This window comes from Oxyura jamaicensis, chromosome Z (genome assembly GCF_011077185.1).
Source record: "Oxyura jamaicensis isolate SHBP4307 breed ruddy duck chromosome Z, BPBGC_Ojam_1.0, whole genome shotgun sequence".
Lineage (NCBI taxonomy): Eukaryota > Metazoa > Chordata > Aves > Anseriformes > Anatidae > Oxyura > Oxyura jamaicensis.
The window spans coordinates 20,366,629-20,388,595 of record NC_048926.1 but is presented as its reverse complement, the minus strand read 5'-3'; the positions used below and the strand labels follow the sequence as shown (position 1 = coordinate 20,388,595).

At 35.3% G+C, this 21,967-nt stretch overlaps 1 protein-coding gene across 5 annotated transcripts in view; it reads left to right on the top strand.

Moving 5' to 3' along the window:
* PDE4D (phosphodiesterase 4D) overlaps positions 1–21,967 on the top strand; it is a 651,373-nt gene that overhangs the window by 470,940 nt on the left and 158,466 nt on the right. The window contains exon 1 of one of the 5 annotated variants that reach the window (XM_035310827.1): positions 10,625–10,949. The exons of the other annotated variants lie outside the window; for them this stretch is intronic. Coding sequence (XP_035166718.1) covers positions 10,885–10,949 — 65 coding nt within the window. The 5' untranslated portion in view covers positions 10,625–10,884. Of the gene's footprint in view, positions 1–10,624; positions 10,950–21,967 lie in introns of those variants that run through there. 5 annotated transcript variants of the gene reach the window in all.

Below are 21,967 nucleotides of genomic sequence, written 5' to 3'. Positions count from 1 at the left end.
AACAAGAATTCAGTCAGACAGCAGAGTTGAAATAGGAGAGGATGCTGAGTGTTAAAGAATTTTTAGAATCGGGAATTAGTTTTGTCTTCAAAATCTGCCAGAGCTCAAGGAGAATGAAAATGAGATCTGGCCAGGAGGAGGTCATTTGAAGCACTGAATGATACATGAGCAAATGAAATATGGAAAATCTGTGAGGTTTAGACCAAGCCAATTACAATTATCTCAAGCACAAAATTTATAACTTACATAACATTTCTAAAATGGCTGAATTTTACAATAGAGACATAAAAGTGGGTAACTATTGTGACCATGTAGCTGTTCTTTAGAAGAATCTGTAAGGCCATCTTTTCCAAAAAATGTACAACAAAATAATTTATTTTTTTGGATAGAGCATATTATTATAAAGGAAAAACTAGTTGGAGAAAACCTTACTTTCAAAGAGTTTTGGGAGTTACTAGAGAGTGGAAAGAAAAGTTTCATAATTCTTCAGAGAAATGACAATTTAATATTTATTTTCGTTGTGTTTGAGCAAGTACACATTGAAAATGACAGCAAGTTAAGAGGTACTTTGTTGTCTGTATTCTTTCAGAATTACTCTTTTGTAAGAAAAGGAGTAAGTCCAGGCCCCTTACTTGATTTGAACTGCTATTAATTGTCATTGAAAATTATATTTAGTAGAACATCACTAATGGACTTTCAGACATGTTGAATACAAAAGTGGAAGGAACAGGTAAGACTTCACTTTGCAACTGTAAGTTGTTTATTTTTTTTAAAGAAATGTGGTGTTGTTAAGTTGATGGGTTGCAAGCCATATATAAAAAATACTGAGTCAAAAAAGATGAAGACTTCATGTCTTTCCTCTTTTTGAAATAATGCTTGTTTGTTCTGAATTTAACACAGCAGAAAATGACTTGAAGGAAGTCAGCTGGATCAGATTTAGTGGTTAAAAATAGAGATAGCTCTGCTAATCAGCTACTAAAGGAGAGCATCAAGAAAAGAGAAAAGATTAATTTGCTATAGTAGAAGTCTATCATTAAAATATGTGAAAGGAAAACACTAGCTAAGTATCAGTTAAAACTTTGCTAGTGTCAGAATTGTTGTCCTACATATATGCCTATACAAATAAGAACTATATAATACTCTGAACCATGACATATTTTCAGGAATTTGATTAAACACCAGGCAACAGTTTAACTAATAGAAGAGCCAAGAGGAAAGACTGACATTGCTAACCATGTCTAATGTGGCACTGTACTGGCAATGCTGAAATGCTTGCATCGAATTGTGGTGGTTTTACCATGCTAGGCAGCTGAACACCACAACCACTCTCTCACTCCCCCCTCAGATGAGGAGGGGAAGAAGTAAAGGAAAGAACAACTCATGGGTTGAGATAAGGATAATTTAATTAAAGAGAAAAAGAAAAAAAAAAAAGAAATATTAATTAAACAATTCAACTGAAGGGAAAAAAGGAAAGGGGAAGAGGGAGGGGAAAAGGGAATAACAAAACAAAACAAGTAAAGACTATGTGGAAGTGCAGAGGAAAGAAATTACTCTCTACTTCCCACAAATGAGTGATGCTTGACCACGTCCTTGAAGCAGGGCCTCAACGCATGTAGCTGGTGTTTAGGAGGAGGACAGACATTTTCGTAATGAGAGCCCACCCCTCCCCTCTTCTTCCTTTTTCCACCTTTTATTGCTGAATGTGACATCATATGGCATGGAATATCCCTTTGGTTGGTTTAGGTCAGCTGCCCTGGTGATGTTTCTTTCTCACTTTTTGGCCCACCCCCTAGGAGGGTTAGAGAGAGTCCTGATGCTGTGCCAGCACTTCTCAGCAGCAGACACAACACCGGTGTGATACCACTGCTATTCTAGCTACAAGTGCAGAGCGCAGCACTGTATGGGCTGCTGCAGAGAAAGTTAACATCCCAGCTAGACCCAAAACACAAATTTATGCAATTTATATATCCACAGCACCACAAAGTTTATGGCTATAGGCATTTCTGCCAGTCGTATTTAACAGCCAGTGTGGCTGACATTTTTTTGAGATTTGTTTTTCAGTTTGCTCTTCTTATGCCTGATAAATTGTCTAAAAGTGGGAAAATTCACATGGAAAAGTGAAATAAAGAGTTCAAACAGAAGTATCAGATTTGTCCTAAAATTAAGAGAAAATTAGGATCAGTGAGTATGAGAAACTTCTATATTTCCTCTTCCAGATGTCTAGGAGAAGTCTGATTCAGGAGAAGTCTGTCTTAGGTAAGTTTCAGTGCTAAACATAGGTGACCTACCATGTACATATTCTTTTTTGTCACTTCTCCCACCCACTGGGAAGGAAAGGCTGAGAGGTTAGAGGTGTAGCTTTTTTGAACCTGGGTGGTTAATTCATTAGTATGAACTGGGGAGGCAATTTTTTGACATTGTTCTTCCTTCACTTGTTCCACATACAATAAGTTGTGAGGCAAAACGAAAAAAAAAAAAAAAAAACTTTTAAACCTCAATTTCAATAAAAGAAACAGAAACTTTAATCCTGTCTACATTGAGTTCAACTGCTGCAAGTAAGAGCGTGAACAGGGAGGAAAAAAAAAAAAAAGAAAAAAGAAAAAAGAAAAAAAAAAGCATGTTATAGCAATTTACAGATTAATCAAGCACATCTTGTAACACCCAAAAACCAGGATTCTAGTGTAAAATAGACAGATAACTTCTGTAGTTGACAGACAGACAGATAGTGGTGAGGAACCGATTACTCTGTCTTAAAAATAGGTGTGTAAATCATGGAAATAGACTGCCCCTGAAAGTACCTATCAGAGCTGTCTATAAACAGAGCCTAACTGACCAGTTTAAATCAGCATCCAAATCTTCCAACAGCTCAAGGCTAGTGAGAAAATTCCTTTCTTGGTGTCCCTCGTTTAGATCTCAGTCAATAATTCATGGCGAGTAATGTACTCAGAATTTGACCTTGATTTGTGCTCATAGAATGCTCTCTTGTGAGTTGCCGCCTTTTTAAAACATACTAATTTATTTGTTTGAATCATGGGTTTGAGTTTATTGGTATGAAATGCATGGGGTTTATCTCCCTCTTTCCCAATTATACCATCTAGATTAAGTCTTTGGAGCTTCCCATACCTGAAAAACAAATAGGAGATAAACAAGATTTGATAAATTTATATACATTTCAGTGGATTTTTTGGATCTGTGTTTCAATGGAAACACAAATGACCAGACACCGGAAGATGTAAATCCTCTTCAAGAAAATTTCAGTAGCAGAGCAGGTGATTTAAATTTAATTTTCTTTCATCACATTTTCCAGAAGGACTTAAAAGTGTGTATGATGTCATTCTATCCACGTATGACTCAAGTCATGGTCCAATACCTCTGGATGCCAAGATTCTAGTGAAGAACACGGGGAAATCCACTCTCCTCTCATTGAGAGAACTGTGCTGGTTCACAGCTGTCAATACCATAGCTCATGTTTGCCTTTAGGAAGACTTTCTGATAGTAAAAGCTGATTTCTTCACAGCTCCCAAAAAGACAAAAGCACTACTGAGACGCATTCATTGTAGAGTATGTGTGGCTGGAGAAAATGGCTTTGTTGTCAGTGGTAGATTTTTTGTTCTGAACAACATAAAATATTTTTAGAAGTGCTTTAATATGTATGATTCGCTAATGTACTTAAAATTTAAGTGGAGCAGTTAATTTTCAAGTTATATATAATTTTTTTCTTCTTGAAATTGTGGTGTATTTTGTATTGTTGAAATATTAGTATATTGTGTTCTTGAAATGGTGGTACTCCTAAGCATTTCACAGGTGTTTGAGTGGTAATAGCAAAACTACCCAATTCTCAAGAACAATGAAGGGTTTGTATCCTACAAAGTAGTATTTGATTATTATTCTCACTTAACAGTAACTGTGTCCAGGACCAGCCCAAATTATGAAATCTTTGTAAAGGGAATGTGGGGACTACTGTTACTGTAATCACTCACTGTGACTAGCAGTCACTACTTCATTTACAAAAGAGAAAAAATGTTAGTCTTTACCTTTTTTTAAGCCAAAAAGACTGTTGTATTGCACTTGGAAAACATAGCTGCCGGTTAGCTCTAGAGTGACTTAAGTTTAAAGCCTCTATGTTTATTTTTTAAGCAACTGTTTAGCTGAGACATTGTAATCCAAGTTTGTGTCTAGCAAATAGTTACTAATGAGCTATGAACCCTTGAAAAACAGAAGGTATGATGGAAATGTCAATAGATTTTCCCTCTACAGCATAATTACTTCTGTAATTATTGCAGTATATCTATTCGGAGCTGACATGACTGTATTTTATAGTGCAAACTATGTTTTATATTATATAGTGTTTGAAGATCTGTTGTTTTTTTGTTTTGTATCTTATTTAAATAAAAGGAAAAACAAAATAAAACAACAACAAAAACCAGCCTGATACACTAGGGAGCCTTAGCTCAGCTCAAGTCCAAAGTCTTCCAGTGGGCTAGTATTTATTTTTAGGCTACTCACTGTTTTCCAGTATTAAATTTTCCAGTATTTTCCAGTCCAACAGTCATAGGTAGCTTTTATTTCAGTCTTAAACCATAAAAATAAATAAATAAATAAATAAATAAAAGCCCTAAGCCTTGCCCACGGCTGTAGCTGATAGCATGATATCACATTTCCTAAAATTTAACGACAGAAAATAATAATAAAAAACTATATATAAAAAATGATCCCTTGTTTTTTTGTTTGTTTGTTTTAATTGCTAGCAAATGAAGTATACAGATAGTAGATCTACTGTGATACAACAACTGAACCTAGATGGATAGTGATCAGTTAGTATTGAATTTACTGATCTCCAGTTGCGTAATTGAATTGATTAAATGAAAACTTGTCTATAATAAAGGCAGAGGGACACACTTGCACTCCAGAATATTTAAGAACCAGGCTTCTGCTGTGTTAGGGAGTGAGAAACTCTAAGCCCTATCCCCAAGACATCTCTCATCTGCTTCTCATGGTACAGTTCATGCAGCAATACCAGACAAAGGGTTTCAAAGGGTACCACAGTGGAGTATCCACAAAAAAGGGTATTATGGCAAGTATCCTCACGTAAGTCCCTTCTTTGCTATGCTACCTGTGAGGAGTTTTACGTGCTTGAGTCTGGATAAAACTTTGTTAGAGCACATACTAACTTTATTTACACTGTAATCACTGAGCAAATAAACCATATTTATTCATAAGTCAGGTAGTTTGATCTAGGCAGCTAAATATAAATGACTATAGGAGCAAAACATTACTGACTGTATTTCTTCTGTGCCCTTGGGTTTGCTGTTTTCAGAGTCACAGAATGGTTGAGATTGGAAGGGACCTCTGGAGGTCATCTGATCCAATCCGCCTCCTCAAGCAGGGCCACCACAAGCATGTCCAAATGGATTTTTTTTTTTTCATTCTTAGGAATACTAAGCTGTAATTATTGTTATATTTTTTTTTCTGTTATTTTACTTATGCAGTTATATATAGCTTTTTCCTCTTTGATATATAAGCTTCAGTCAGGAGGGAATATGCTGCTACCTCAAAATGAACAGCAGAGTTTGTTTCTCTGGTATTCTGTCAACATCCTACAAAAGAGTATTTTTGAAATAATTACATTGAGCAAAGTACAATCTTCTGAAGTGTCAAAAATTTCCTTCTCTATTCTATGGGTAATTCTTATTAATGAAAGATACCTCTTCTGAACCAACACTTGCATTACTAGTTCTCAAGCCCACCCATGCACAGGTAATATAAGAACATCTTGCTAATCTTTTCTGTCCTTCAATCTTGTACTGCCATTTAGAATATAAGAGGATAAACTAGTGCTGTGGATGAACTCTGCAACCCACAGTTTAGCAAAACTAACTGGTACAGTCTTAACTTGTGAGGAAAATTGTTTTTTTTTTTTTGTGGAGTAAGAGCTCCACATTAGAAAGGTTAAATTAATTAATTTAATTAATTCAAAGGTTAAAATAAAGGTTAAATTAATTAATTAATTTCCAAATTAGAAACGTTAAATTTGGGTCTCAGTTCATAATTCTGTCTAAATTGAAAACAATTTAAGGTAAACATATAATCTGGAAGGCATGTATGAAGAAAAGAAAGGAAGGGCAGAAAATTTGTATAAGACCAGCTGCAATAGTGGCTAAACAAAACTGGGGTAGTGCTAAATGAACAAGCCAAGCTCTGGGTTTTTAGAGATACTATGATAATCCTATCTAAAATAGATTCATGAGGCTGCACATGAAGAAGTAAAAGTGTGTCGTATACCTTTCATTTGCTAATGTGCATTCCAAACAACATACTTAAAAGCTCAGTCATTCTTTACAAGTTAAGACTTGATTTTAGCCTTCCAGGATTCTGTTTCTCCTGATACATTGACAGTGCCTCTAAGTCTCCTAAAGAAATGTATACTAGAAATTAGAATTAGAAATTCCTGAATTTGTCACTGTAGTAAACAAGAAAAATGGTATCCACTGTTGCAGTTTTAAATTACAATAATAAATTCAAGTCTTAAAAGACTACAGACTTTTTGCTTTGTCTTAGAAAAGGAATATTTTGAATCTATTTCTTCAACTTGTATATAACACTTGTAGCATGCTTTCAGTCCTTTTTTTTTTTTTTTTTTGTCCAAGTGCCTTTCAAGTAGCATGATGTGCATTATATCTGATTTCACAGAAACATAGAAAGGTTTGGATTGGGAGGGGCCTTAAAGACCATATAATGCCAACCCCCCTTCCATGGACAGGGATAACTCCCACCAGACAAGGTTGCTCAAAGCCCCATCCAACTAAACACAGGGATGGGGCATCCACAACTTCTCTGGGCAACCTCTCCAATGACTCACTGCCCTCTGAGTAAAGAATTTCCTAATATCTAATCTAAATTTACCTTATTTAGTTTCAGTCTAGTCCTTGTAGTTTGTCACTACACTCCCTGACAGAGTCCCCTCCCCAGCTTTCCTGCAGGCCCCCTTTAGGTACTGGAAGGCCGCTGTGAGGTCTCCCCAGAGCCTTCTCTTCTCCAGGCTGAACAACAACTCATCCTGTCTTGAGGGGGAAGTGCTCCAGCCCTCTGGTCATCTTTTTGGCCTTTCTCTGGACTTGTTCTAATACTTCTGTGTCCTTCTTGTGCTGGTAGCTCCAGAGCTGAATGCAGCACTCCAGGTGGGACCTCAGAACAACAGAGCAGAGGGGGAGAATCACCTCCCTCACCCTCCTGGTCATGCTGCTTTTGGTGCAGCCCAGGGTACGGTTGGCTTTCTGGGCTGCAAGTGCACGTTTCTGGTTCAATTTACAAATTGAGGCAGTCAAAACTCAGAATGGTTAAGCAAATTTTCCAGACTCTTTAGACAAAGTTGTTCCCAAACATGGAACAAAACCAATCCAGCCTGTGCCTCATTCCCTAAGCCACATTTTTTTTCCAATTCATGTTAATTTTCAGCTTAGTGTAATGCAACAGTGGTATTCATTCAATTACTTACTAATTTAAGGTTGAGTAACTAAGATACAAGCGTCCTCAAATCCTGCACATATTTTATAATTGCTGTCTTAATTCCTTTGGTATCTTTTTGTCCTTAGAGAGCTTGAGTATACAATAAAAGCAGTGGTCAACTGATAAACACGGATGATAAACAGTGTTGCTTTTGTTATTAGTGTGTATAGCAGCACTGAATGGAACCATCTTACAGTGTTCTCTTTATCTTAAAATCTGTTTGCCTTATTTTCATTGTGCAGTCAACACCTCCCTTAATTGTGATGGTGTACCATCAAGAGCTCAGTTCAAGAGCAGTTTTATTTCTTGTGTTATTACTGACACCCTAAAAAAAGATTCTAAAAAGGAAAATAAATACATATTTTTTAAGTTACAGAATTGCATGTACAAATCAGATGCTACAAATGGCTATTGCATTTGTCTCAAATATATGCTTGTATTCGTGTACAATGCATATACAATATGTACATCTGTAAAACCATGCACATCTGCTTATAAACCTTCTGGGTTCAATAATAAATATGCTTATATTTCTCTTCTTTAAAATATTTTAATATTATGTTTGTACATAATTTGCATTTTGGCATTCTGGATTTAGTATGACATGCAATAGCTCTTACTAAAAATATATTGTTCTTAGAAAAAAAGAATGCCTCTAATAACATTAGATATATTTTCCATCTGTTGACGTGTGTCAAAGCTCTTACAATGATTTTGGATCTGTCACTGTGATTTCTTGTGTCTCTGAAAAATTTAATTTACTGCTCCTGCTCATGGCTCCTTACTGGCTCTTTTAATAATTAATACTTTGATAACACAATTTTCTGTTGCTATCAGGGTGGAATAGCTATGTATTTCCTTACTCTCCTAATTTGTCTCTCAATGTCTCATGATTGAGTTTATGTTATTTAACCCTGTACCAAGACCTAAATGGACCTAAAATAGATGTGTATCTATGTTTTTTTATCTGTACCTAGGTCAGTTTTGGAATTTTACATGAAAAAGTACTTAGAGGGCTGAACTTTATTTCTATGGAGCCAATGAACGGGACCAAAAAAGAAAGCAAATTAGCAATAGGTTTTTATTGTGTTTTACCTTCATTGCTGATCTGCATCTCCAGCAGGCATTTTTGGATGGTGCATTGACAAAGTATTAGCTTAAATATAAATAACTATAACTACAGTTCATTTATAAAATGTAGCAATATTTAGTATATAAATTTACTGTAGTGCATTTATGCTTACGTATTTATTAACTGTAAGTAAACGGTAGCGTCTGCATTGATACACTTTTGACAGCAAACCATCCTGAGATTCTTACTGCATGGTTAAGCAGTCGTAATCCTTGAATATTCCATTCCAGTATAGTACTGGATACTACTGTGAAATTTTTTAGTCTATTAGAAATTATTGGATCTGTTTATGTATTTTCATTGATAAGGGAATAATGTTGATATTTATCAACAACAAATAATAATAAACAATAAATAATAAGGCAAACTTTAAAAAAGGCTTTAAAATGACCATCTATTCTGTAATAGCCCATCACCTCACTTTAATACTTATTTTGTTTTTCTTCATGATCTATCCCATCTGTTTAAAGAATAAAAAAGTTTCACAACATATTGAGTCCATGTTAAACAACATCTAAGTCCACTATTACAGACCTGTAACCTGCACACAGTGACAGACTCAACTGTTACTAAAGGTCCCATGACTGCATGACCCTTTGAGCTAAATTTATCACAGATGCTTTTTCCACTCTTTGAGGTTAACTTTTATGATTTCACAGAATTCTTACAAAACATCTTGTATTAACCAGTAGATAGTATTTGAAAGATAGATGCCAGAAAACGTGAAGAACAGAATGCTTAGCGTGAAACCTTGTTAACATTCCTTTTGCTGCTGTGGAGCACTTTATATGCAAATGAATGGCACAAGCCTCCAGGGCAGTTCGGATCTTTCCTGTTGATATACAATGTAGTTTGTAATGCATTTTATTGCACTGTTATAAAGTGCAAAGGTTCCAGAAAGCTTTACACACTTTGTACGCATTTTTATTTGATGAATGGCTTTGTATTTTAATGCAGAACCTGTTCATCATGTTTTCCTTCTATTTGTCAAGTCTGTATACATTTTAGAAATAATATTTTTACTGCATTCTTTTAGTATTAATCAAGCTTCAGTCAAAAGTAATAGGCTACAGCACTTGTAACATTGTACAAAAAATCGCTATTATGCTTGTAGTCACTTGTTGAGCAATAACTCTCAGTTTAAAAATATATATAACAAATTTTAGAGGAAATTCAAAATGCATAACTTGTATATTCACTACGCAGTTCTCTACATCTATATTTTACCTCTTTTAACCCTAAAATTGAAAAATTAGACTTAGATTTCCTAAAAGGAATTCACTCTCAAAGCTTTTATGATAAGTTTTTGTCTAGAAATTATAAATTCAAGTTTAGTTATTTGAAGTGCATAACTATTAATGTACTTATTAAAACAGGCAAAAATTGTTTTCTGCCGTATGGGACAGAGGACGTCATGTTAGAGTTCTTTAGCTGAGGTATTTTGTCCTTCACCGATTTATAACAATGGATGTCTGTATGTGCGTTTGACTTTAACAGTCAACAAGGAATTTTATTTTTACTCAACTTCCCCCCAGTGTTTTGAATTTCTTTCAAAGAGGGAATGCTTTCTGGTTTGTGAAGTTAAACAATAGTACTTATTCACAGTACCTAGTAGAGGCAAGGTTAGGAGAAAAGGAAAGGGAAGAATTACATTTCTAGGTAAGACTTTAGTTAACTTGGAATGAAAGATCTTTGTTCCTTTCTTCATTCCACAAAGAGTAATTTATCTAGCAAGTCTCTAAATGGAAATTCTTTACGAGCTCACTAATGTTACTGTACCTTTCATTCGTCTTTTCCTTTCATTCTTTGTCCATCAGCATTGTTTTTTTTTTCCTCTCTCTCTCTCTTTTTTTTTTTTTTTTTTAATATGATTGACCTTTAAACCTGTTGTTATCAGCCTGCAAGAAACAGATAGAGACTCTTTTCAGCTGCCTTGGTTCCCATGTGACCTACAGGGAGAATAGATTCAAAATAGACTAGTTCCTCCCAGGGCAATACAAGGCAGAAGAGAAAAGCACTGTCATTTCCGAACAGCACAGTGCTAGAGTAAATTCAGTGTGAAAAGGGAAGGAGTTGCAGTGTGTTAGAATTCTTCCTCTGGAGCCTGGATTATTACAGGAAAAGCATTTGAAGGATTTTATTTTATTTTAAAAGAAGATTTTGAAAAACACTTTGAAATGGAGTACTTTGAGCTTTATAAAGAAAACTGATGTTTGAGTTTGGAAGTCTGGAGGAATTTTTTCAAAATGAGCATTGTTATGAAGCCAAGATCCCGATCTACCAGCTCCTTAAGGACTGCCGATGCAATGTGGTAATGTGTTTGGCTTTTTTTTTTTTTCAAATTTCCCTTCCTATAACGACACATAGACATGTCCCAAGAAAGTCACAGGGTTTAATTTTGATTTGATAGACTTTGCATGGTTGTTGAAGTTTCACAAGGCTGTTTCACAATTAAAAGTAAGAAACAAAATTCTGTATTTTTTTTCCTGTACATTATGCTGTGTGTAGTATTTTTTAATGAGAGGCATTACATAAGTTTTTCCTGTTTAGTAATCAGATTCAGTACTTGCACTTACAGATGCTTTCTAAAAATCTTCAGTAGATTTACTTCAGCAACAAGCTTATATACAGCTTGCAGTTCTGGAGGCTGGATGTTAAAACGGAGCTATAGCTTGCATGAGCTATTTTGGGATGCTTACATGTCGCTTTGTTGCATAAATAGACTGACTGTAGAGAAAAGTGTTCTGGGAGGAGACAGAATTCACAGCGGCATGAGTGAGACTGTGTTTTTTGCACTGCACTCAGATACTTGGAGGAGTAGAAGCAGATTGTAAAAGTGATCTGTGTGTATGACTTTTGTTAAAGCTCAGCATTTATTTTTTTTTTTTGGAGAAACTTCTGCTTTCTATAGCTTGTTAGGACAAACAGGACAATTTTCTATTAGGTATAATAAATAAATAAATTCAAAGTTCTCTGCCAATACCTCCCATGTCTTTTGTTTTTGTTTGTATTTTTTTCTCTCTCTGCATGTTTTTCTTCATAAAAACATTATCATTTATACAAATAAAATAATAGACTAATTTTTCAGGACTATATAACAGATATATAAAATGATGTGCTTTAAAATATAGTCTTTGTTCAGAAATAAACGGCTGATGTGACTATGGAATAGAATAGTAACTAAATTTCTTTGTGAGCAAATATATCAAGTTAACATAATTGAATGTGAGCTAATATGTCCAGTTAATAGGCTCATGTTCAGTTAGCCTATTCAAATCTTTATGTTTCAAATAGCATTGAATTAAGTCATTCCAAGTCATGTCATTACTATCATTAAAGCAAGTAATTTTTTCCAGTTGTAAGAACATCTTATAGTAAAAGGAAAATAAGTAACTGCAGTACTCTAACTAAATAGTAGTCCCAGTTGATTTCAGAAGCTGGAAGAGTTTTGCTGAAATGACTGCAATAAACAGCAGCTCTTTATCTTTATTAAAATGTAGTAAAGTAATAATAAAAAATTGGTGAATTATATATCGCTAAAGTGTTACAGTGCATGCTACTAGAACAATAATACCTGGAAGTGCTATAATAGATTATGTGTCTCCAAGGTAGTGAGACAAAACATGCATGCCTTATTTATTATGTAAAGATATGTAAAACAGTATATTTCTGATTACTTCATCTTCCTGTCAATTTTATCTTTTTTGACTGCTTCCACTAAGTTGTGAAAAAAGAAAAAATAAAAAAAAAAAAAGTTCTCTGAGCTGATATTTGCAGGCTGGTATGACCACCAATTATAGTCTAAAACAGCTGCCTGTGTCCCTTTTGCTGCCAATGCTTTTAGTTAGTACATTGATCTGGTGGATCAATGAAAGATTCCATTTTCTGCTAGCTGTGAGTTGAGAGTCATCTCCTACCATGCAGTTTGGAAACATTACCTGAGCTCAGGATGTGGCTCGCAGGGAGATCCTTGGGAGCTGTCTCAGTGAGACACATACTGTTCCCTTTGTATGCAGCTGAGCCAGGCCAGCACTGCTTAAGTGGGAAACCAGGAGGAGAAGAGAGAAGGAGAGAGAACCCCCAGCTCCTCCACACCTAAGCTCACCACTAGCTACACCCCAGCCACCTCCAGCTGAGGAACCTATATAGTGGATCTGAGCATGCCTGATTTCCAAATTACCTCCATGCCTTGGGGTTCTTAATCACCAGACTTCAGAGTCGGTGGGTTTGGCTCCATGGGTCAGTGCCATTCCCTAACATTTTTTGGGGCAGAATACCATCACAACAATCCTGATGTAATATTAAACAATACCAAAAAGCTTAATCATAAATAATGTGATAATGTCAGCAGCACTAACCGATATTTGGTTTGTTAGGCAGGGATAGGTATAGCACATCATTTTCTTTATTATCATTTCACAGCAATCCTGATCTTGGTTGGAAGAGGAGGAAAGAGCTGTAGTAAAGAGAAGATGGGAGATTTTCAAAAGAACCTAAAGTTGCAGCGAGCTATTTGGTTCCCAGGAGCACAGGACAGTCATAGAGTTGTACTGAAATATGAATACCCCTCCTGCAAGTGTTTGATAGAAATGGTCCCAGGATATTTGCATATGGCAATTTCCCCTGAAGAACAGAATCCAGGCTCCCAACATTTATATGGTAAAATCATGTTATTTTCAGCATCAGCATTACAAAGCATCCAAACGGTATCACCCACTGTTAGAGTATGCGCTAGCCAGCTCAGAGGTGTCACAGGTGGAGAGCTGTGCTGGTGTTTCCCCTTGCAAGTTAGCTCAGTTGGGGTTGGCTGCTCCTTAACATGGTAAAAGGGTCTGTAGGCAAACCTGTTCCTGAAACACCTGGGAAAATTTCATCTGTTATTATAATGACAGAATTAAAAGCAGATGGTTGTTTTTATGCAAAATAATAAGGAAAGTGACTTATTTAAGAATTAATACCTATTAATTTAATGTAACTCAATTCTACCACTGATTTGTAACTACAAGATGTGATTGTGAAGTGTGGTTGTGAATCAGAACATTTTTAGATAACAGCCTAGAACAGAAAAATGGTCATACAGACTTTTCAGTAGCAGAAAATTAATTGTCTTGTTGTTCCTGGGAAGAAATAACAAAGTAATAAGGAAATTTTCTTTAACGGAAAATGTTGATTGAGAGAGCAGTATACATACTAATGTAAGAATATGACTGTTTTCTTGACTATATGTCACTGAAGAGTATAGCAGTAGTGGAATAAGAATGTTTTCCACAGAAACACACTTTCTGGTTTTTGTTTGTTTTCTTTTTGTTTTGTTCTTTCTGTTTTGTTTTTTAATGAATCAGAAGTTTGAATGTATCAAATATATTATTTTGGAAGAACTGAAATATGGTTTTGAAAGCTTAATCAAAGAACTAAGAGATAGTCAAGCCAGTTGCCAGGGTTTTTAGATAACAGCAAAACTGTTGGAAAACATGCTGGAAAACATGCACCTGAAAAGATATTAGAATGTCTTTATTTTTTCATGATGATTAGTCCGAAGATCTAGTAAGTCTCAGCAATTTGCCACTATCCTTTCTGCAACATACCTGGTGAGTCTGGAGAGGTGTAGCTCTCTGTTTACTTTGTGGGTTGGCCTTCTCCTGTCTTTATTTATTTTTTATAATATATGCCAATTCATGCTTTGCTGTGTTTTGGAACTTACAGTTGGATGTTCTGCAAAGGGCATATACCAGTTTCCCGGCTGCCCTCAAAGCAGAGGCCTTCAGTGATTCAATTTGTGTTATTCCATAGAATAATATATCTGTTCTCATTTAATGCCAGAAGTGGGTAATACTGTTTATGATATCAGGAAGTTTGGAAGACTGGAAATAGCTGAAGGATGTTTCTCAGTCTGTAACATATTTGTGGGTAAGTGGGATAAAACTGATGTATTTGATGAACTTTTTCTGGGTGTACCCTTAACGTGTAGATTGCAATAGGAATTCTAGAAAAACTTTTATTGAATAGGGACAAGAAAACATTTGTGGCCTGACCTCAGTGGGTAGTGTTGTTTCTGGGGCAGAAGAACTAGTGCAGAATGTTGGGATGAGATCCAGCTGTGCTGACCTGAGGTAGCCACAGTGGCTTCCCAACCTACGCATTGCACAAAGTAGAGCTCTGCTACGATCACACCCCAGTCTTTTGGAACCCAGGCATTTGACATGAGGAAGCAGTGGCTGTATCACACTGTTTAGAGACTGAGTAGCCGCAAGCAGTTTAAATCCTTGGTAATCACTTGGTGCTAGCAAGCCTATTGCCAGTATGAAGGTGATAAAAATATGTAATAAATGCCATTGTATGAGTTGTATAACTCTAGGTTATTGGCATCAGGCCTCTATCTGAAGTAACTGATGACTTTTAGGCTAGGAATCCCAGTCCTGGGAAGATTAACAGCAAAAATTATTCCTGAAAGAATATTTGTCTACAGGACAGAGAACAGCACATAAATGTAACTGTGAATTATATTAACAGTATGCACACCACTAGACTGTTGAAGAGATCAGGAGTTTGTATTCCTGGATTGAATGATATATTTTTTTCCCTCTCCAGTGTTATGTTTGTTTGTGGGAGGTGGATGCCTGTTATCCTTGCTGTTGATATTACCTGTCTCCTGTTACCATAGCTTATGAAACCACTCTTGAACAATAGAGGGTTGGGAACTCACATAATTTTCAATTATGCATTTAGTAGCTGAAGAGGTTGAATACAGTCCATTTGGAAAGCTACACATTGTCCAAACTCATGGGGATGCTGAAGTACTAAATGTGGCATGCAGAATTAGGGGATTTGTAAAAAGTGAACAAAGATTGCAAACTAAAAATGACCTTTCCGCACAAAGTTTGACTTTGATGGAATTCATAGCTGAAGTCATTTGGCAAAATAGGCCTTCATAAGCAGTATGGGTCCCAAATCACAAAGGCCCTAGAAATTTGTGGTGATATGTGTGCTCTTCTTTATTCTCCCAGTGAGGGAGAATACTGCTAATGAGGAACACTGCACAGCCAGTATTTTACTGTCTTCCAGATAGTATAGTGTTAAAGTTGTATTCTAAATGCAAAAGGAAGTAATACTATTTTCTCTAGTGAAAGTAGTTGTAGCCTAGTATTCTTTCTTCAGCAGTGACAACAGAACATGAAGGCCTGGCCAATTTCTACCATTGTATTAGGGATGCTATTGGGTTCATCCTAGCTTGTTTCCTTGAGAGCCCATCTAAGGACCTGCTGCCCACAGATTTGTCTAACCTTTTGAATTTGCTAGTATAGTCTTCCTCCACAATCTTTTAGCAACCATACCAGCCAAGTCAGAAAGTACTTTTTTATTGTGCTTCCAGCAGGCATCCTACTAGTTTCAACAAGCGTTCCTTAGTTTTGTCATTATGGCATTTGATGAAGGATACTGCATTCACTTTATCCACCAATGTATTATTTGTAAAGCTCAATAATAACCTTCTAGGCATTTTTCTGCCAAAGCTGAAAGGTTATAGCCTTCTTTGACTTTCCTAGTAAGACTGCAGCTCTATTCGTTTGTCAGTTTTGGTTGCCAATCTTTATATTTCCTCCAACACTGCTATGTCGTTGGAATATAGAGACCAGACTGAGACATTACGCAAGACATGTGCACACCAAGGTTTTTATACAGTGACAAGCTTGTCTGTTTTTGTTTTGTTTTGTTTTTGCTAATTACCCTTTGTGACGATGCCCAGTATACTGTTAACTTTTTTTCTGCCACTGCAAACTGAGTCAGTGATTTTATAGAACTGTTCTCCTGTTTGCTCTTGTCAATACAAACTTTTGGCATGGTCTCATCTCTGAATTTTTCTGCAGCAGAAGCATTAGCCTTGCCAACATAAAATTCAATTACTTTAACATGAATGTGATAAGAACTGCTGTCTTGAAATAATATTATTATTTTTTAAAACAAGCAAAATATTGTGAGACTTGCCAGACGGCAAATGACAATTTGACTCCAGCAAATAAAGGGCACTTCCTCATAAATGCAATCTTTCAAGCTACATCAATTTCTCCAGAAAAATAAATAAATAAATAAATAAACATACATAATGTTCTTATCTCACTACATGTAAGCACATGATATAGTTTTCTGCCATTCATTTCAGTGTCCAAACAATCCATTCTCCATTTTCAGGGAGACAAGGTCCCATCTTTACAGCATAGTTTGTTCTCACACTTTCTCCCTGTGCATATATGTAGATTATCAGGTCATGGGTTCAAATTTCACCAGGTCATGAGGCCAGTGAGGATGAGGAACTTTGGTTTCTATCCCTAGCATTGCACAAGAGAGAGTGTAGCAAACTTCATGGCCAGCTCAACTTGGATGACCAAAAGCTTATTTACAGCTGGTTCAACTGAGGACAAGAGGTAGCCCAAATGCTCAAATCCGGATCAATATTGAAGTGCCTAGATAGAAGTACCTTCCCTTTTATTCCCTTCCATTACACATGGTTGAACTAGTTGGCTGCATTTTTTTCTAAGTTGAAGGACACATTTCTTCCAACACAATTCCCTGAGAAGCACAATTTCATTGTAAGGTATAACAGACCAGATTCAGCTCACTGAAAGATAGATGTCTGCCGTATCTATACCTGAACTTGTAACCTCACACTCTCAGAGGAGAGAAATTTTTGCTCTCAGGGTATAACATATCATCTATTTTAGATACCTACCTCAGGAGATGTGCTTTTGATGCCACTGATTTTATCAATGAAACCTCCCCTGAATATAAGTAATACATATAAATGGAATCTAACTTGCATACAGGACTTTGCAATGTGCATATTTAAGTATATTAGTTCTTTCTAATGAAATTAATTTAGCTTATGATGAATACACAATTTAATATTTAGTCACTGTAGCATTGTTTTATGATATAAGGAAAGTATTTCTACAAAACAGAAATTCAGTATGGAATATAATGTGTTAGAACACAGCAACGAGAATGAAAGTAATATTCAAAGATGCTTGTGCTCAAAATCTAGTCAGTTCATATACATTAATTCACTGAATGGTAATGTCATCATTCTGATAACAGCACAAATGTCTTAATGTTGTTACTGTGATTCGCATCAGATTTCAGCTCTGATGGGTTTTAATTCAGGCTAATATTCAATAAAGCATGTTTCATAAATCATGTTACTAAAGACATAATGTAACTAGATTTCTGCACTCCTTTGAGTGTTGGGGTTAGTGATACTGTGAAGAGGTGTGCATGTATTGTATAAATAGGTTCATGGCTATAGAATGATACAGTATTTTAAGTATTTATTCTTTCATCAAAAATTATGAAACATTTTTAAATAGGTTATATATAAAAAGACAGAATAACAGTGTATAGTTTAGAAGCTAAGCTACAAAAATGGATTTTGTTCATCTAACCTTTCTTTCTAGTATTCAAGAAGTACAGAGAGGAATTGATGTCTTAAATTTGCTTCTTCTCCGTTTCTTTTCTGGTTGTATACCAGCACCTAATGGTGCTATTTTGCATTAATCTCATTGTAATAAACTCAAAACCTCAAGCCCTGAGTTAAAAATACTTCTGGGTATAGATATTTAATAAAGATGTTTCCCATTCTATGAAAGAGTTAAACATTGAAAAAAAAAGAAGATTGCTTGAGAATTGTGAATAATTGTATTTTTGTCAAAGATCTCAAAATAAATTCAGGGCAGATCAGCTGAAAAAAAATAATTTCAGCAATTTTATCATGCTTTATATCAATTCAGCCATTTAAAATGTGTATTCAAACCAACTATTAGAATTAACAATCATTTCAAACCAGAAAAAAAAAAAAATTACTTGGATAAAATTTGTATTCAAACCAACTATTAGAATTAAAAATCATGTCAAACTAGGAAAAAGAAAAAAAAAGTTTTATTTGGATAAAGAAAAGTTTGGATGATTTTGAAATTTATCCTCAAATTTCTTTAACAGTATCAGTAACTTTCTTGTAAAAAGTTTCAGTGAGATGATATTCTTCAAATGTCAACATTTAAAGAAATTCCAGTGTGTAATTATATGAAGCTATGAAGCTCTACAAACAAATAGCTCTATAATTCTCTAGAAGATGAAAAAAATAGTTGGGAAAATAATAATAATAAAAGTATATACAAACCTAGTCCGGTAGGAATCAAGCTATGTTTCCTTTGAGACACAACACATTTCAAAGCAAAAAGGCTATAGATGCTACATTGGTAGAATGTGCTATATCTCATGGCCCAAACTGGCACATTGGTGCCAGCTCTTCTGGATGGATGATGATGCCTTTTGAATCCCAGTGATTAAATCTGTGTGGTGTCCTGTACTGCATCTCATAGCTGCTGCCAGCATTCACCCACACAAACATCAGGGCAGATACCTTCTGTTCATCATCATCTATATTGTCTCAGAAATTTCTGTACATAATGATTTTAAGCTTGTGTGGTGTCATTTGACACAGGATATTTCATTGACTTAGCCAGCACCTACATTCCTCTTGTCATAATTTTATGTATTTGCCTTACTATTTAGGGTCCATATTCTCAGGTTGAGTTTACTTTTATTTCCCAATTTTTTCTTTTGCATACCTTTTATCCTCCTTATTTACCTCAAAAGTTTCTTTCTAAGCAAGTTTGAAATAACCCTCCTAATTTGAATGTCAAGAAAATTTGCCTTTGTGAGGCTGCAACAAAACCATTATTTTCCTAATTTTACCATAATTTCATGGAAAATAAACTCCATTATTTTAGCTTTTGCCTTCAAAACCTGATATATGTATTTATACACCTAAAACTGAGCAATTGCAGAATTGTTATTGCAGTTTTCATCCTTCTTTGCTCAACCTCTCCTATGCTGTTTATTACACTAACTACTGTATCACAAATCTAGTTCTGTTGTAAATGCCTTGCTTTTGAGCTGTAGATTTCAGTGTCTATAACATTATATTATAGCACCTATATTCAGATGCTATAAAAAACATCTATTATACTCTGAGAAATAACAAATAAAATGTAATAAAAGAACAGTGAAGCCTGCCAGGGGTGCCAGTCAAAAGATCAAGAACAAGATTTAAATTACTAGAGATGGTTATCTGAAAAAGAGAAGAGATTTGATACATTATGTTTTGTAATGGAGAATCTCAGGGAGTTTTCCTGATACAGGTTTCACTTAAAATTCTGTTTAATTAACATGTACATCACTAGATACTTGAACATTGATTATTAAAGTACTACACATCGGGAAATTAAGTGAATTTATTTTAATAACAGCTAAATCCTTTTAGTTTCTTTATACTTCAGATATGTGATTCCTGTAAATTTTGACAAATGTGCTTTTGTGAATGTGTATAGATCTATACACAGCATATTGTATGTGTTATATAGTATGACTTGTAGTTTTGGTTTTATATCTCAGTTTTTCCAAGTACTCCAGTTGTGCCAAAAATACAATTTAGCCCTCAGAAATTATGTTTCTTCAATTTCATGTGAAAAGCCAAAGTGTTATAAAGCCTGTATTGCCTATAGTGTATATGACCGAATGAAGTGCCTCACACTTCCAATAATTGACACCTTTTGTATTAACAGTTTGTAATATTATTACTACCATCTCAAGCAATCCTAAGTTTTGAATTAAATTGTATGTGTAAATATTATTTTCTTCAGCCCATCATAACTTTTGTTTCAGATAATCCTTTTTCATTCATAAAAATCTATCCACTTCTATTATTTTCCACTTGGCTCCAGACTTTTTTGTACAAAATCAAGTCTTACAGTCTTGAGCAATTCACAGTTCCCATATTTCAAAATATGTGACTTAATGATGATGGAAAAGATTGTAGAATTGAATCCAAAGGTTCAAAAATTAAAAGGTCAGAAAAAGATCTATTACTCATTTTTAAAATATTGCTATTTAAAAGTCCATCCTGCATTCTAGTGCAATTACTTTTTGTTGAATATACAAAAGGAGAAATAAAGAAACAATCATGTCTTTTTATATTCAAATATACAGTCTGCATATGAAAATCTCCATGTGGGCAAGAACCATAAGAATCAGAGCTCTGACCAAAGTAGGGATGATACTGTTTTCCTGGAGCTTCGCTCCTCCACTGGAGCTCAGATGGACCATGCACTGTTACCCCCAACAGGTGTGAAAGACACACAGTCCCATTGCCAAGCTGCAACCAGTCTTCAGCCCGTGGGGCTGGAGGAAGCCCCATGTACTGCTAGGTATTAAATACATCTGCAGTAGGGGAGATATGCTTAAACTGCTAATTAGACACACAAATTGTCACCCATGCTTTAACAGACAATACAAAAAACTATGTACATCCAGAGAAAAAAATCTGGAGTGCCATACTAACACAAGGAGGTCCTTCCAGCTGTCCACGGGCCATCTTCCCCGTCACTCTCTAGGGAACCTCACTTCCGCACTTGGATGCCTGTGAAAATTGATGTTGTAAATCTTCCCCACGTAATTAAACTAAACATTTTTCAAGTTTCTTCAAGTGGTGCTAGCAACTTTTTAGAGAACAAAACACATCTTTTTGTTTTGTTTATTCTCATTCTTGATTCATGTGTGTATTTATTTCTCGTGGTTTGTATATAGATGATATGATAAGACCTTTATCTGCTGGGGTTTCATGTAGATAGGAAAAAGGAAATGCAGAGGAAGGATGTCTGAGAGGCTGAAATTCCGTTTCTCAAATGCTAGAAAGATCTTGTCCAATTCCTGTCTACAGTTTTTCATCATTCTTAGTCTGTTATGTCTGAAACTGCATCAAAAATTGTTGTCAGGTGTATCCCTGGCTTGCAGAACAAAATGTGATTAATTAAATATTTAAATATTTAAAACTCAGAAGGCCTGAACTTGCTGTAAGGATGTTAGGCAACAGATAGTCTGACAGATTCAATAATGGTAAAATTCTGCATGTTCATTTATGAAAATTTCTGACAGTAAATTGCCAAGAAACAAAAGAATGACAGTAGAATAAATATATCTGCTGGTAGCAGTTCTGGTTATACTCATCAGCAGACATTTTTCAGTAGTAGAGGCCACATAAGTTGCTTTTTTTTTGCTGATACTACCTACTTCTTTGAATATCAGACAGAAACCTGCACATAATTACCCTAAGAACGTCAATAATGGATAGGGATAAAAACAAACAAACAAAACAAACCAACAAACCAAAAAACATGCATCCTTTCAGACTGAAAATGGAACTAAGGCCTGTAAGGGATCCCTAACTTACACTGAAAAAAGGGGCATTTTCCACCTACTTGCCTTGTAATGTAAGGTTTCTTG